At 47.1% G+C, this 15,075-nt stretch overlaps 1 protein-coding gene across 2 annotated transcripts in view; it reads right to left on the minus strand.

The window, feature by feature from the left end:
• Positions 1-9,776: 9,776 nt before the first annotated feature.
• Positions 9,777-15,075, minus strand: part of RNASET2 (ribonuclease T2) — a 68,860-nt gene continuing 63,561 nt past the window's right edge. For both annotated transcript variants that reach the window (XM_058435670.1, XM_032162388.2), the window contains 2 exons: positions 12,302-12,376; positions 9,777-11,113 (listed from right to left, as the gene is read on the minus strand). In XM_058435670.1, the coding sequence (XP_058291653.1) occupies positions 10,910-11,113; positions 12,302-12,376 (279 nt within the window). In that variant the 3' untranslated portion in view covers positions 9,777-10,909. The remainder of the gene's footprint in view (positions 11,114-12,301; positions 12,377-15,075) is intronic.

Raw genomic sequence — 15,075 nt, forward strand, 5'->3', positions numbered from 1 at the left:
GGGGAAACTGAGCTTTGAAAGAGTTAAGGTTTTCACATTCATGTAACTTTCTGTATTGCTCTCAAAGTCTTTTGATTATCACTCTTATTAAATGACTATTATTGCACAGTGACCTATGATTGTTTTGAGCAAGCATTTTAAACCTTTTGACATATATGACAGGCTTCCCTGGGATCAAAATTCTAAAATTAGTCTTTTGACCTAGAATTAACTTTGAGAGTTTCCAGTTAGGTCCCTGGGGAGCCTGAAAGAATGTATCTCTCATCTTACAGAGATATTAGATGATTAGACTTATTTGGTAAATTGTATGGGAAACATCATCAAATGATAAGTGATATTGGATTTTCTTTCAGTTACATTTATGGGAATGGTAGTGATATGAATGTTTCAAAAACTATATAAATTCCTAGAGATCTAGTATGTTATCAGTCATAATTTTGGCTGCTAAACTTTCTTTTAAGTTATATTTATATGAATATTGTCGATGTATTCTAAAAGTTATGTAGAATTTATAAAAGTCTGATGGTCTTGATGTGATGCTACCATTCATGATTCTGCGTGTTCTCTGAAGATGCCACAATAGAAAGAAATAGATTTTCTTGTCAATTGTGAACTGTCATATGATTTTCACCCATAGCTAGTGTAAGCTTTTATCATCCACAGTTACTGTTTGAATTTTTCTCTAAAAGCATTTGCAATTAGCTATAGTCTAAAATTGCTTTTTATGGAAAGGACCCTAACAAGCACTCTTGAACACAGATTTCTGAAAACCTTAAGATCAATGGACTAAATAACAATTTTCAGAACTCTAACCAAAAACTGAAGCATTCATGGAACTGCTAATCAAGATCAAGCAAAACAAAAAATTAATTACATAAAATTAAGTAACTGATGATAACAATGTTTTTATAACTTTTGCTTAAAACATTTTGAGTTCTTTACTTAAATGTTTTGTTCACCAGATTTAAGACAATGTTCTATCTTAAGCTATCTATAGTCTACAGCAATTAGGTAAAGTATACTTTTGTGAATAAAGGTGAAAACATTTGCTTTTTCTCCCTATTTGATTCCTCCAAAATTTGGTAACTATTCATATTCTTACTTTTTATGACAGTGTGTCTAAGTTCCATAAAAATCTGTTATCTTTATAGCAGGATAAAATTGTAAACATTGATTATATTACCAAGGCTTTGACCAAATTTCATATTCAAGAATGTGTATAGAATGTCTGTCTTCAAGAGTTCCCAGTTTTAAGTGATTGAGGAAAAAATGTCACTTCCTGGTAGGCCCAGGAAACTTAAGGCTGTAAGGAAAACCCAAAGTCTGCATTGGATTGGCTTCCCGACCTCAAGAGGTTTTTAAACCTGAGATTCCTATGTGATCAATGCAGAGAAAAAAAGTTGTGTTTCTAAAAGACTGTCATAAACCTGCTATTAGACTGTAGCCTCATTCATTATTTGAAAGTTCTTGTTATCTACCTATAGGCTAAACTAGATCTGAATTCTTTTAGATTCCTCCAATCTCACTGTCCTCCACAGAATTACTAAAAATGGAAACTGCTTTGTTCTTAAAGTCTGATATATGAGCCATGCAGAAAGTTCACCAAACTGCTCGATGCTATAACCCAGTGACACTCAAACAGTAAACTTGGATAAGCTGATGTTTGTCATGCTGTTGACATGACATCAGAATGAGACTCCATATCATATGAGACTTATCTCTCTTAATATCCACCATTTTCACTTGGCAGGATAATGGTATAATTGAAATTTCATAATTAGTAACTTCTATTATAATTTGACAGAACCTGACCCAAGAAATCCTTAGTATCTACTGGTTAAAATGTAAAATGTCTGTACTATTGTTAATATCACACGCTGTACCTGGATACATTTCTCTGGGAAAGTTATAGAAATCCTTAGTATCTACTGGTTAAAATGTAAAATGTCTGTACTATTGTTAATATCACACGCTGCACCTGGATACATTTCTCTGGGAAAGTTATACAAAATAAGAAGATAGGCCACATGGCTATAACAGGTCTCACCTAATTCCCCATGGTTATTTGATTTATTCAATTGGTTGCCTTTCAAACTTAGGTCTATTATGCAAAACCATTATGCAAACTGAGTCGGTCATATTAGTATTAATCTTGCTTTGTATTTTACCTTTTTAAACTTAGTATCTCTTGCTTATTTTTTCAGAAGTATAACTCCTAACAAAATAATGTTGGTCCAGCACTTTGAGATAATAGAGATAATAGCAAGAGACTACAGGAGAGACAAGACTGCACTCAGTCATGGGCTTCCAGGAGGCTTAGCCTGAGAGTCACCCACTTCAAACCTCCCTTGTTGCTCAAATGTGGCTAACAGGGTTTCGACCTTGACTCCTACTCACTGATCACTCCCCACAATGTGTAGTGAGATCAGCAATCTGACACAGGCCCATCCTGGCATTAAGGGACATAAAAATCTAACCACAGGCCAGGCATGGTGGCTTACACCTGTAATCCCAGCACTTTGGGAGGCTGAGGCGGGTGGACAGCTTGAGTCCAGGAGTTTGAGACCAGCCTGGGAAACATAGCGAAACCCATCTCTATTAAAACACACACACACACACACACACACACACACACACACCCCTAACTATAAGGTGATTGATTAGTGATACTTTTGGAGAAAGATCTTGATCCAAAAAGGAAATGTGAAAGTTGTCTGAATCAAAATGGATTAACGGGCATTAAACAAACAAACGAAAGGAACTTTCACAAAGCACCAGGGAAGGCCATAAAGGGTGGGTTCTCACGCCTAGATGCCTGACAACAAAAAGGACTACAAAAAACACAACCTTGCACAAAGTCCACCACAATGTTACAGGAGAACATACTTCTGCAAGGGCATTTGACTAGCCACTGCCCATCCCGCCCTGGACTGGCATCACCCTTGTTATTCAACTTTGTAGCCAAAGATAATTATCTCAAAACAGTGAAGTAATCCTCTTGTATTTTCCTGTTAAAAACCTTTGTCCTCCTTTACCTCCCTGAATACGCACAGTTTACTATGGCACACATATTCCCATTGCCATGCCCCATGCCCAAATAAATATCATTTTCTTTTAGAGAGCCTGTTTGTCATTTAGGTGGACAAACTGAAATTTTCAATTACTTGAGTCAATTAATTCTCTGTGTTTTTAAAGACAGCTTCCATTTTTTACTTATAACTATAGGATCCTACTGCTAAGCATATATGTTGATCATGTTTACATGTTTATTTTGGGGACATTATTATAAATGTGAAAGAAGTATCTATAAATGTGATTATGGATTACTCACTGACACACTCAAAAAGCACGGTGCTCCGAGTTATAGTAAATCCTGTTTCGTTGGCATTTGCCTGATAATATCTTACACCTCATCTCTCATCATCAGCAAGTTGCATCCCACTGACCATCCCCCCGATCCCCCGTCATAAAAACCACTTGATTTCCAGGAATCGCCACAGGCTAGAGTCTCAGGTATATAAAATTTCACTCATTGACTTAAGTGGAATGACTAACCTGCCAGAGACTCCAATCAACCTGAATAGAGGCCACTCAAATGTCTCTTCCCATGGCTGGCTCTATTCTGCTCTAAAACATTCAGAGAAAAACCAATCGGGTGACATTTCAGTTTTGATGAGTGAGGTACCAAGCCCCTGAATATTCAGAGTATCTTGGTGACTGGCTGAATCTTGTGCATGACTTTTGATGTATGTTGTTATCAGAAAAGACACTGCTAACTGCCTTTTCTCAATTCAGGTTAAATATTTTCAAAACACCTACTGTGCCCAAGTAGCTGTGTTAAGTACTGGGGCAGCACGAGCAGCCCACATCCCAGGGTGCAGTCCAAGACTTTTGGTCATCAAGACAGAAGAGCAGATGGTGACAGGTACCAACCACCAAAGCTGTACACACCAGGTTCAATGTCTTTGCTGGTAAAACCACTGCCACTCTGCAGACTTTTCTCAGTGTTAAAAGTGGGTAGGAAAAGGTGACCGTGTAATTCTTGCTCCCTCAAATAAAGGGAATGTAATGCATAAGAATGCACAGGTCTGAAATATGAAAAGCATGTCAACATAAAGTCAATACAGCATTTAATGGATCTTAACTTTATCCATCTCAAACTTTCTTTTGGAGATGGAGTCTCACTCCGTTGCCCAGGCCGGAGGGTGGAGTGCAGTGGTGCAATCTCTGCTCACTGCAACCTCTGGCCTCCCAAAGGGCTGGGATTACAGGCGTGAGTCACCGGGCCCAGCCTTTTTTTTTTTTTTTTTTTTTTTTGAGACAGAGTCTTACTCTGTTGCCCAGGCTGGAGTACAGTCTCGGCTCACTGCAGCCTCCACCTCCTGGGTTCAAGCCATCCTCTCACCTCAGCCTCCTGAGTAGCTGGGATCACAGACACCCGCCACCACACCCAGCTAATGTATTTTTAGTAGAGACAGGGTTTCGTCATGTTGGCCAGGGTGGTCTTGAACTCTTGACCTCAAGTGATCCGCCCACCTCGGCCTCCCAAGGTGCTAGGATTACAGGTGTGAGCCACTGTGCCTGGCCCATCTCAAACTTTCTAATAACTATCAACTGAACCTAAAATGCTAATTCTGTCCTTTTTGTCTAAAATAAATGGAGGGCCCATTACAGTCACTCAGAAAAAAAAAAGAGAATTCTTATCAGAAAAAAATGACATAAAACTGCATTTCTCATCATCTGTCAGAGATTTTGCTTCAGATAAGGAAACCCTCACTACTGCCCCTTCTATGGGAAACGTAGCTCATCCCATAAGCAATGCAACGGACTTACCTTCTATAGACACGCAAATACTGACTTCATATTTGTGATTCTATCCTGGGAATTTCGTTTCAGGAGCTAGAGCTTGTGAGGAAAAGTAGTATTTTAACTTCTGAGTCTTTTCCAGCCTTCTGCAGTGATAGATCTAGCCAATATAGTTGAATTCTGAAAATATTTTACATTACAATTCTCAGTTGCCTTAGGACCTGGATTAAATTATTTTTATTCCTGATCCAAAGTTTGCAGAAACAAAAAGTAAAAACAGGCGATCTGCATGTTTCCTCATCTGGGCGTGGTGAGAAGCCAACAGCAGGCGTCTTCCACTGGGACCAGTGCTGCATTCTCTTTTTTTCTTTTTTTGAAACGGAGTCTTGCTCTGTCGTCCAGGCTGGAGTGCAATGGTGTGATTTCGGCTCACTAAACCTCTGCCTCCTGGCTTCAAGTGATTCATTCTCCTGCCTCAGCCTCCCGAGTAGCTGGGACTACAGGTGCCCGCCACCATGCCCAGCTAATTTTTGTATTTTTAGTAGAGATGGAGTTTCACCATATTGTCCAGGTTGGTCTCGAACTCCTGACCTTGGGATCCGCTTGCCTTGGCCTCCCAAAGTGCTGGGATTACAGGCATGAGCCACCGTGCCCGGCCTCTCTTTTCTATTTTATTCATTTATTCACTCCATCACTTGAGAACGCTGGCTTAGAGCTGATGTGCCTCAGACACGGGTGCACTCATGGAGCACAGAAACGAGTTGGACAAAGTCTGGGCCTCTGTAGTGTGATGTGGCCATTAGGGCCCACAGATCCTTCCCTGCGGTTGCTGCCTCCCTTTCTTCAGGTTCCGAGGAAGCCTTCCCTGGCTGCCTTCATAACTCTGACTTCCTCCCTCCCTCTAACCTACCACCATCAAATGCACCAGCTATGCTCCTCTTTTCCCTTGCTGTCTGTTGCCCTGCACTTTGGGAGGCCGAGGCAGGTGGATCACCTGAGGTCGGGAGTTTGAGACCAGCCTGACCAACATGGAGAAACCCCATCTCTACTAAAAATATGAAATTAGCCGGGCATGGTGGCATATGCCACCACTCTTGGAGTGGGCACCAAGAGGAAAAGATCCCTGCTTATGGCCACGTCCCAGTGCCTAGAAGAGAGGCGGCTCATAGGAAGTGTTGAAAAAAGTGTGGAATGAATCAATAAACAGCTCTTGATTTAGTGGCAGGAGATGTACAGGCCTCACCTCCACTGCGCAGGCCTCATCTACACCATCCAGCCCTCACCCACAGTGTCCAGACCTCACTTCTCCCACCCAGGCCTCCACCCAGTCATCTAGGCATTCTCCCTGCCATCTAGCCCCAAACCGGAACAGCACAACCCTCACCTCTGCTGCTCAGGCCTCATCTACGCCATCCAGCCCTCACTCCTGCCACCCAGCCCTCACCTCTACTGCCCAGCCCTCACCTCTGCTGTCCAGGCATCACCCTTGCTGTCCAGCCCTCACCTACAATGCGCAGTCCACGCCTCTGCTGCTCAGGCCTCATCTATGCCACTTAGCCCTCACCCATGCCATCTAGCCCTCACTCAAGCCACCCAGCTCTCACTTCCTCCATCCAGGCATCATTCCTGCCATCCAGTCCCCACCTACACTGCACAGCCCTCACCCCTGCCACCCAGGCCTCATCTACACTGCCCAGCCCTCACCTCCCCTGTCCAGCCCTCGCCTCCCCGGTCCAGCCCTCACCTCCATCATGCAGCCACTGCCTCTGCTGTCCAGTCCTCACCTATGCCACATCGTCTGCACCTACGTTGTACAGCCCTCCCCTGTGCCATCCAGCCGGCACCTTCAATGTAACACAACAAGAGCTGGAAGAGAAGAGGCCCTGGTCCCTGGGCGTGGAGGCGCAGAGCCACCTGGACTGCAGAGAACTCTTAACGGCCAACCGTGGAGCTGCGTGTTGACATCCAATGGAACTTGCTAAACTAGATGAGCAGAAGAGCATTCCAGGCCACCCAAACTTCGCGGAGAATCCAGGCACAAGGAAGTGCTAAGCAGAGCCCTCGTGGCCTGTGGGGAGTGGGTGGAGGCACTGCCAACAGGGCAGGTGGGATTGAGGGAAGGTCTCTGAGCCGCCATACTGGGACTGGAGGCGTGATCTGGGAGCAGAGAGCCATGGTTGGTTATGGAGAGGGGCACAAACACGGTGCCAGCGTCCAGCACTGACAGTCAGGTGGCGTGGCAGTCAATGCATGGCCGAGACGGGGAACTGAGGCTCGAACTAAGTCAGTAATGAGAAGGATAAGCTGAATATAATTCAGAATACTTTCACAATTTAGGCAAAAAATTTTTAAAAAGTTTCCAGTTCACTTTGAGGTTTCTACCTGGAATAAGTGGATGGTGATGTCATTCACGGAGATGGAGGCAAAAGTTTCGGTGGAACGATAAGATACCTAGGCCAGGTGCGGTGGCTCACACCTGTAATCCCAGCACTCTGGGAGGCTGAGGCAGGCAGATCACCTGAAGTCAGGAGTTCCAGACCAGCCTGGCTAACACAGTGAAACCCCAACTCTACTAAAAATACAAAAAATAGCTGGGCATAGTGGCCTGCGTAGTCCCAGCTACTCGGGAGGCCAAGGCAGGAGAATTGCTTGAACCCAGGAGACAGAGGTTGCAGTGAGCTGAGATCGCACCACTGCACTCCAGCCTGGGCGACAGAGCGAGACTCAGTCTCAAAAAGAAAAGAAAAGAAAAGATACCTAGTTCTGAATATGATACAATTGCTACTGTTAGTAATTCAAGCACACAATAATCTTCCACTACTAGCTTGGAGAGGGCATTGCTTTCTAGGTGACAAAGCATTGTCCCCTCCCAGGCCAAGAGAAATGCTCTTGGGTACAGCAATAGCCCTGCTGAGAAGGGGTGGGTCTGAAGGAGTTTCACAGGAACCTGGTTTTCTTCTCTCACTTTTACCTATGGTGTCTTTCTCCACCATAAGTTCCACTCATCCCTGCAGCCTAGTCCACGGGTCCTCTTTTCCATGTTGCTGCACAGATGCTCCAGGCGGAGGCCTGCTCTGGCTGAGTCCCGGGCCAACTGCCCCTCCCGGCTGCTCTCCATCCTGAGATGTGCCTGCTCCTTTGCCCCCCTGGGAGACACCTGCACCCCCAGCTCTGATCCCAGAGCCTGGCCTGCTCCTCCTTCCACACATACGAGCCTGAGACCCTGCTCACATGGAGGCCTTTCTGTCACCTCTGCCCAGTGTTACAGTGAGAACCATGTGGTCAGAGTTGCATCTTCCTGAGTTGAATCTGGAAAATGCACATGACCTACTTGTTTAATGATGTAAAAACATGTGCTTGGATCTGATCTCCGTCACCGAACCTTAAACGCAGAGTCTTCCCCTTCTCCTGTCTCCTGTGGCTCATGAGTGCCTTATACTTACATGATCTGATGCAGGTTATCAAACGCTCGTGTTCTACCTGCTACTGAGCTCTAGGCCAAAATAGGAATATTAAGAGATCCAAGCATTTGCCTGTGCTCGTGTTTTGAACCATCCAGCCCCTCACCAGTGCTTTCTTCCATTTAGCTGACGGGACAATGGCAGGAAACCAGCACTCCGCAGCCCATGCCTCCCACCAGGATGCGACCCTGTTGGCGTCCCAGTCCGCTCTCAAATGCTCAGAATCATATAATAAATACACGCTACTTAAAAACAAGAATGGCTTCTTTAAAAACTGCAAAGGCAGCCGATTGCAGACAGCCTCTGAAGAGCTGCTTTCCTTGACCCCCCAAGGCTATAAAATAAATGCAATTTGAATAGGAAGTCTGTTCAAATCCACCAGCTCCTCTGGGAATAATGAAGATAAAACCCGAGCCTTGATCCCTGTGTTTGCAAAATGACTCAAAAAAAAAAAAAAAAAAAAAGAATTGACATCATTTAAAGGACTCTGAGGCTTAAGGGTCCAACTCTAAAGTACACCCACTCCCTGAGGACGCAGAGCAAATGCAGGAAATCATGCCCTTCCAGGTGCAAAACAAATCAGATCTTGTCCCTTTCACAGGCATCCAAACACAAATCATCAGTTCCCGACAGAAACAAATCCTGCCCTGCCAAGCCAACAGAAAAACACTGGAGACAGAAATGAGCTCAGAGAAGGGCCAAGGGACAATGACAACATGGGGACCCTGGATCCTTGGGCTCCGCTAGCCTTCCCCATAGCTTGCAGAAGAGGGCTGGGCTCCTCCCTCTATTACAGAAGAGACAAAATAAAGGGACTGCTTCCATCAAATCCCTGATCATCTCACTCTGTCTGTCTGAAGAAGCTGTCAGGCCTGGTTGGGTGCTGCCTGTCTCAGGGAACCGGCTCTTACTGCAGAGCTGTTTCCAGAGGGCCAGAGGCTGTCCTGCATCTCCTTTAATGCCTGCGGGGGATGCAGAGGCCACTTAGTCTAGGATCAGGACTGCAACACCTACTTTCTCACTGTCCCATCTGCCTGGCAAACCTTTGTCTCTCTCTGAACGTTCTGCATTTCAGATTGTCTTATAGACACCATGAAGTGAGGTTTTGGTTTCAGCCAATTTGAAAATCTCTTCTCAGGCCGGGCGTGGTGGCTCACGCCTGTAATCCCAGCACTTTGGGAGGCCGAGGCGGGCGGATCACGAGGTCAGGAGATTGAGACCACCCTAGCCAACATGGTGAAACCCCGTCTCCACTAAAAATACAAAAAATTAGCCAGGCGAGGTGGCAGGCGCCTGTAGTCCCAGCTACTCGGGAGGCTGAGGCAGGAGAATGGCGTGAACCCCGGGGGGCGGAGCCTGCAGTGAGCCGAGATCACGCCACTGCACTCCAGCCTGGGCGACAGAGCGAGACTCCATCTCAAAAAAAAAAAAAAAAAAAAGAAAATCTCTTCTTTAAATGGGCGAGTAAAGCCGAATATTCACAGGCATTGATACGGCTGGTTTTTTTTTTTTTTTTTTTTAATTATGCTGACAATACGGTTATTCTGAGGATTAAATATTTCACGTGTTGAACACAACGCCTAGCACATAGTAAGTTCTATTTTAAATGTATATTGAATAAAACATAAATAGGATGTTAATGTGATTAAGACAAACAGAGAAAATGATTTAAAGAGAGGCCAGGAGATGCAGGGGAAGACAATGCTAACAGGTTGTCTTAACAACACATGGAAAGCTCCCCACTGCACAGCCCCCAGACACCTCAATCCACGAGTGAAATCCCTGCACGGCAGGCTGAGACGTGGGTGCAGCAGTCTGCCTGACGTGAGAGCCATATCATCACGTATCTAGAAGGTAAGGGTACCTCCGGTTCTGGAACACACAATGTAGGCACATTTCACTGGGGGCTCCATGTACGTTTCTAAATACATATCAGTGCAGGGACCTGGCTACCCTCTGGTAAGAAGGAAGTGAGGCCTGACAGAAACTGACCTTCCAGTAACTCGGAAGAGACTGCTCTGACGGAGACGGGGGCTGGCTGCTCTGTGAACACTCCCGAATCTCCTAGGGCAGGAGGGGCAAAGTCACCGTTCTAGGACATGCCTGTGACCACACCAGGCCTCCAACAAGGGAGCAGCTGGCTAAGGAACGATGTCCTGGGGCTTTGGCCACATGAAACAGACCCAATCTGAGCTAGACACACCCCCCAGGCCCACCAGGCATCAGCATGGGCTCCTGCCATGCGCAGAGCTCTTCGTCTTGACAGGGTCCGTGCGCCAAAAAGGCAACAGGCTCCGAGGGGAAAACTCAAGCAAGAGAGTCCCCCTGAATCGGTGCCATCTGTCTAAATTCCAAGTATGCCTGCCTGATCTACCAGGGCACTGAAGAGCTTAACAGAGAAGAAAAAAACAATCTGTGAGCTTTATCCCAAGCACAAAACAGCCACTCAGGCGTGGGAGAGCTCCTTTCTCCCCGTGTACGCCACACGCACTCACTCTACATGGACCACAACATCCAATTCACAGGCACGGAGGGGAAACAGCAAAGCAAACAGAGACTTCACTTTGGAGTTGTTTTTTAGAAAGCTGCAGTTTGTGAATTTCTCTTGCTTTTTAAAACAGAGTATTTCCAAAACTTGGGCATCAATGCTTGGTCTTTTTAGGTGGGGGATAGAAGACTGGGCCATCTTCACAGACCCTCAGACCCCGGCTCTCGGTGGCCCCATTTGCCAGCCAGACTTCCTGCTTGGGGGATGGCTGCTCCCCCGGCTCGGTGCAGTTTTGCAGCTGCTGGTCTTGCTTAGTGAGGCACAGTTCTATCTGACCAATTGTCTGTACTTCCTCATCCTAAAAATAAACAACGAAAGACGCTTTAGAATTCAGATCTTGGATTATCATCAAGGTCTTATCATCATGAACTTTTAGAACTTGAAGATAACAAAAGCAGAGGCTCCACACCACAGGTTCCAGGTTCCAAGAACGGACTCCTTCATTTAGCAGAAGGCTGATGTGCACTAAATTGGAACGGATGGCCCCAGGTGACGCGCTTGTGGGCAGTGGAGCTGGGCTTGGGGGTTGGATCTCCTGGTCACCACCAGAGGCCAGCCTGGCAGCCCTGGTGAAAAGCCTCTGCTTTTATCTTAGAGAAAATTAACAAAGATACACACAGATACAACAGCACTCAACATACCTATCAAGATATTAGGAGAAGAAATGGCTTTTGTAGGCCAAAAGGGCAACAGTACCCTATTGCTAAAAGAATAGGTATATTCTTGTTAAAGATAAGCAAGCAGACAAACACTGTCCTAGCATGCTGTCAAGGAACCATGCTTGCTCACACACAGCACAGGCTCACACAGACACACATGCATACTCACATACATAGATGTGCAGGCCTGTGCACACATGCAGAACATGCCCATATGTGCACACATACACACACAGCATATGAACATGTTCATATGCACATGCACACAGAGGCACAGGCCCATGCACACACGCAGCACATGCCCACATGCATGTACATACATGCACACACACATGCACATGCCCACACAGCACGTTCACATGCATGCACACATTCACACATGCACACACATGCCCACATGCATGCACACACACAGCACATGCACACATGCATGCACACAGTCACACATGCACACATGCATGTACATACATGCCCACACAGCACATGCCCACATACATGTAAACACATGCACACACAGGACGTTAACACATGCATGTACACACGCACACACAGCACATGCCCACATGCCTGTACACATACATGCACACATGCATATACACACATGCACACACAGCACATGCACACATGCATGTACACACACATGCACACACAGCACATGCCCACATGCATGTACACACTCATGCACACACACACCACATGCCCACATATACAGACACAAATGCACAAATACAAGTCTGCCCGAGGACTGCATGGTGAAGACAAGGCCATCGGGAAAGTAGAAACTGTCTTCTTGAGAAAAAAAGGAAGACAAAACATAACTGCCTAACCTGGCTTGGTGGAAGGCACTGGATTTTGGGTATCACTCCATATACTCTGGCGAGGGCATCTTTAAAATCTGCAACCTGATTTTAAATACAAGTGTATTAGAAATTAAACTTCAACAGAAAAGATCTGACAGTTCTGGACTATCCCAAGCGCAACAGTGGCAGGGTCCTGCTCTCCCCTGGCTGGCAGGGACAGGACCCAGCACAGGTGTGAGAATGAAGCCCCCACCCCCACCAGCGAAGCAGAGGATGCTGTCAACCTGCGCTTCATCCCCAGACTGCAAGCTGCTCGCTGCGGCTCTGTTTTTCTCTCTGCTCCTGTTTCTCTGGAGAGCGGAGCTCTCCTCCTTCCAGTGTCTTTCTGGGCCCCGAGCTGTCTCACCTGAAATGCCACCTGCCACAGCCACCCTCATCCACCAACAACTACTCTGCCTTTTGCGGCCCATAAAGCTTTCTCAGCCCCGTCCACTCTGAAGTCTCTCTCTCCCCTGACCCCCTCCCCACGGTGGACACATTCTCCTTCACAGAAGAAAGGCCCTGGGACCCCTCAGCTACCGGTCCAGAAACTGCAAACCTAGACCCCCGTGTGCTCCAACCTCCTCTTGGACGAGGGGCCTCCTCCTCGCTCTACTGAGGGAGTCCTCCCCCACTGCTTCTGCCTCGTGCCTTCTAAGTCAAACCTCCTAGGAGGACACCTGTATCCTCTCAGCCTCATGCTCTGGCTTTGGGGGGCACCGAGCTGGGGTCACCAGCTCCAGCAGATACCTTTTGCCCCTTGCCTCAGACACTGTCCACTCCTTCCACGAAGCTCTCCTGTGGGCCCCCTGAGCACCTGCTCCGCTGACCGCCTGGCTGCCGGCTGCCATTCCTGCCCCATCTCCTTGGCCTCCTCCTTCTCCTTCCCTTACGGCGAGTTTTCACTGCCTTCCATTGGAAGCCGTCTTTTCCACCCCACGGCTTCCCTCCCATCCAGACCTCTCTTCCTGGACTCTGCAGAGAGCTCCAATTATCGAACTGTCCACGCAGGGTCTGATCATCCTCCCCTCTTGCCAAGCTTCTGACACCAGCAAATGTCACTCTTATGGAGGCCCGAGGCAGGACCTCTGCCCCTCCTATGCCCCTGTCCCAAACGGCCAAGTCCAAGCTCCCCACACTATCCCTTCCTCTCCAGCTGCATAGCCATAGGCCCAGATTCCCCCATCATGTGGCCTACTTGGAGGGTCTCTGTCCCTAGTCTCTCCCCAGCATCACAGGGACAGCAACAAGCAAACACCCCAGCCTACTCAGAGCTCAGCGCTGCTGGAGGATGACGTCCTCATATCTATGGCCCCCACCTGGTCCGTTCCCAACCCTCCTGCTCTGCCCCTGAGCCCCCTCAAGAGGCAACTGGTCCCATATCTCCCAGCCCCCAGCCCCAGCTCTGCTCCACTGAACCATCCCCCCAGGGCCTGGGCAGGCTGCAGGTCTCCATCTCAGCAACGTGTTTCCCAGGAAATGTCTGGGCTGGCAGCTCTCCTGGGTGCTCCCGCCGCCCTGATTCTCCCATAAAACAGATGAGTGGGTAAGTGGCTGGATGCTGGATGCAAAATCAAAAAATCTCTCCTGACGATAAATCAAACTCCTTTCAAAGGACAGGACTCCATCCACCGTGCTGTTTCTGATGCCCAACCAAGCACCGTTAGCACCTGGAAGCAGCTCAGCAAATGTGTGGTCGCTGTGGCTTTTACCACCACTGGAATCAGTTTCCTGAACACCAAGTTCTGGGCAAACATGGAGGGCACATTCCCCTCATCTATTCGCACGAGTCCAGGTGAGGACGGTGAGGACCCTGCAAGCGATCATCTTACGGTTTCCTGGGGTTGGGGCTGTGGGGGGAGTCTGGAAACGGCTGGAAGACTCCTTCCTCAAGTCCACTGCTCCCCATACCCTGGAAAAATGGCTGCACAGGTAAGCAGACACCACTGAGAGCAAAGACACTGTTGCCAATTTATTTCACAAACTGTCAAGATACCAAAATAATTGTTCAACATCCAGCCATCACCCCAGAACTACCAAAATCAGTGACTTTCAACCTTTTTCTAACTTCACAACCTGTGATAAATACGAAAACTATCTCAAAGAATCTGATACCTTTCTCTAAGGCAAGAGTCTGCAAACATTTTCCGTAAAGGTCCATGTCATAAATATCCCGGGATTTGTGGGTGACACATCGGTCTCTACTGCAGCTACACCATGGGAGCACAAGCATCCCCAGGTAATAAAGGAATACAATTTTATTTACAAAAACAGGCAACCAAGAGTTGAAAACAGCTACTTTTTCTTTTTTTTTTTTTTTTGAGAGACGTGATCTGGCTGTTGCCCAGACTGGAGTACAGTGGGGTGGCTGTGGCTCACTGCAGCCTCAAATTCCTGGGCTCAGGCAATCCTCTGACCTTAGCCTCCTGAATAGCTGAGACCACAGACACATACTATCATGCTCAGCTACTTTTACTTCTTTCCAGAGGACCAGCCCAGGCTGGTCTCAAAATTCTAGCCGCAAGCAATCTTGCAGCCTGAGCCTCCCAAGGTGCTGGGATTTACAGGCGTGAGTCACCACACCTGGCCAAAAGCAACTTTTTGTATGTGCTTACCAGCTAATAACATCTTGTCATGCTTAAATGTCTATAGTTTTTTTTTTTTTTTTTTTGAGAAGGAGTCTCGCTCTTTCGCCCAGGCCAGAGTGCAGTGGCGGTATCTTGGCTCACTGCAAGCTCCGCCTCCCGGGTTCACGCCATTCT

This window comes from Hylobates moloch, unplaced genomic scaffold (assembly GCF_009828535.3).
Source record: "Hylobates moloch isolate HMO894 unplaced genomic scaffold, HMol_V3 SCAFFOLD_2, whole genome shotgun sequence".
Taxonomy (NCBI): domain Eukaryota; kingdom Metazoa; phylum Chordata; class Mammalia; order Primates; family Hylobatidae; genus Hylobates; species Hylobates moloch.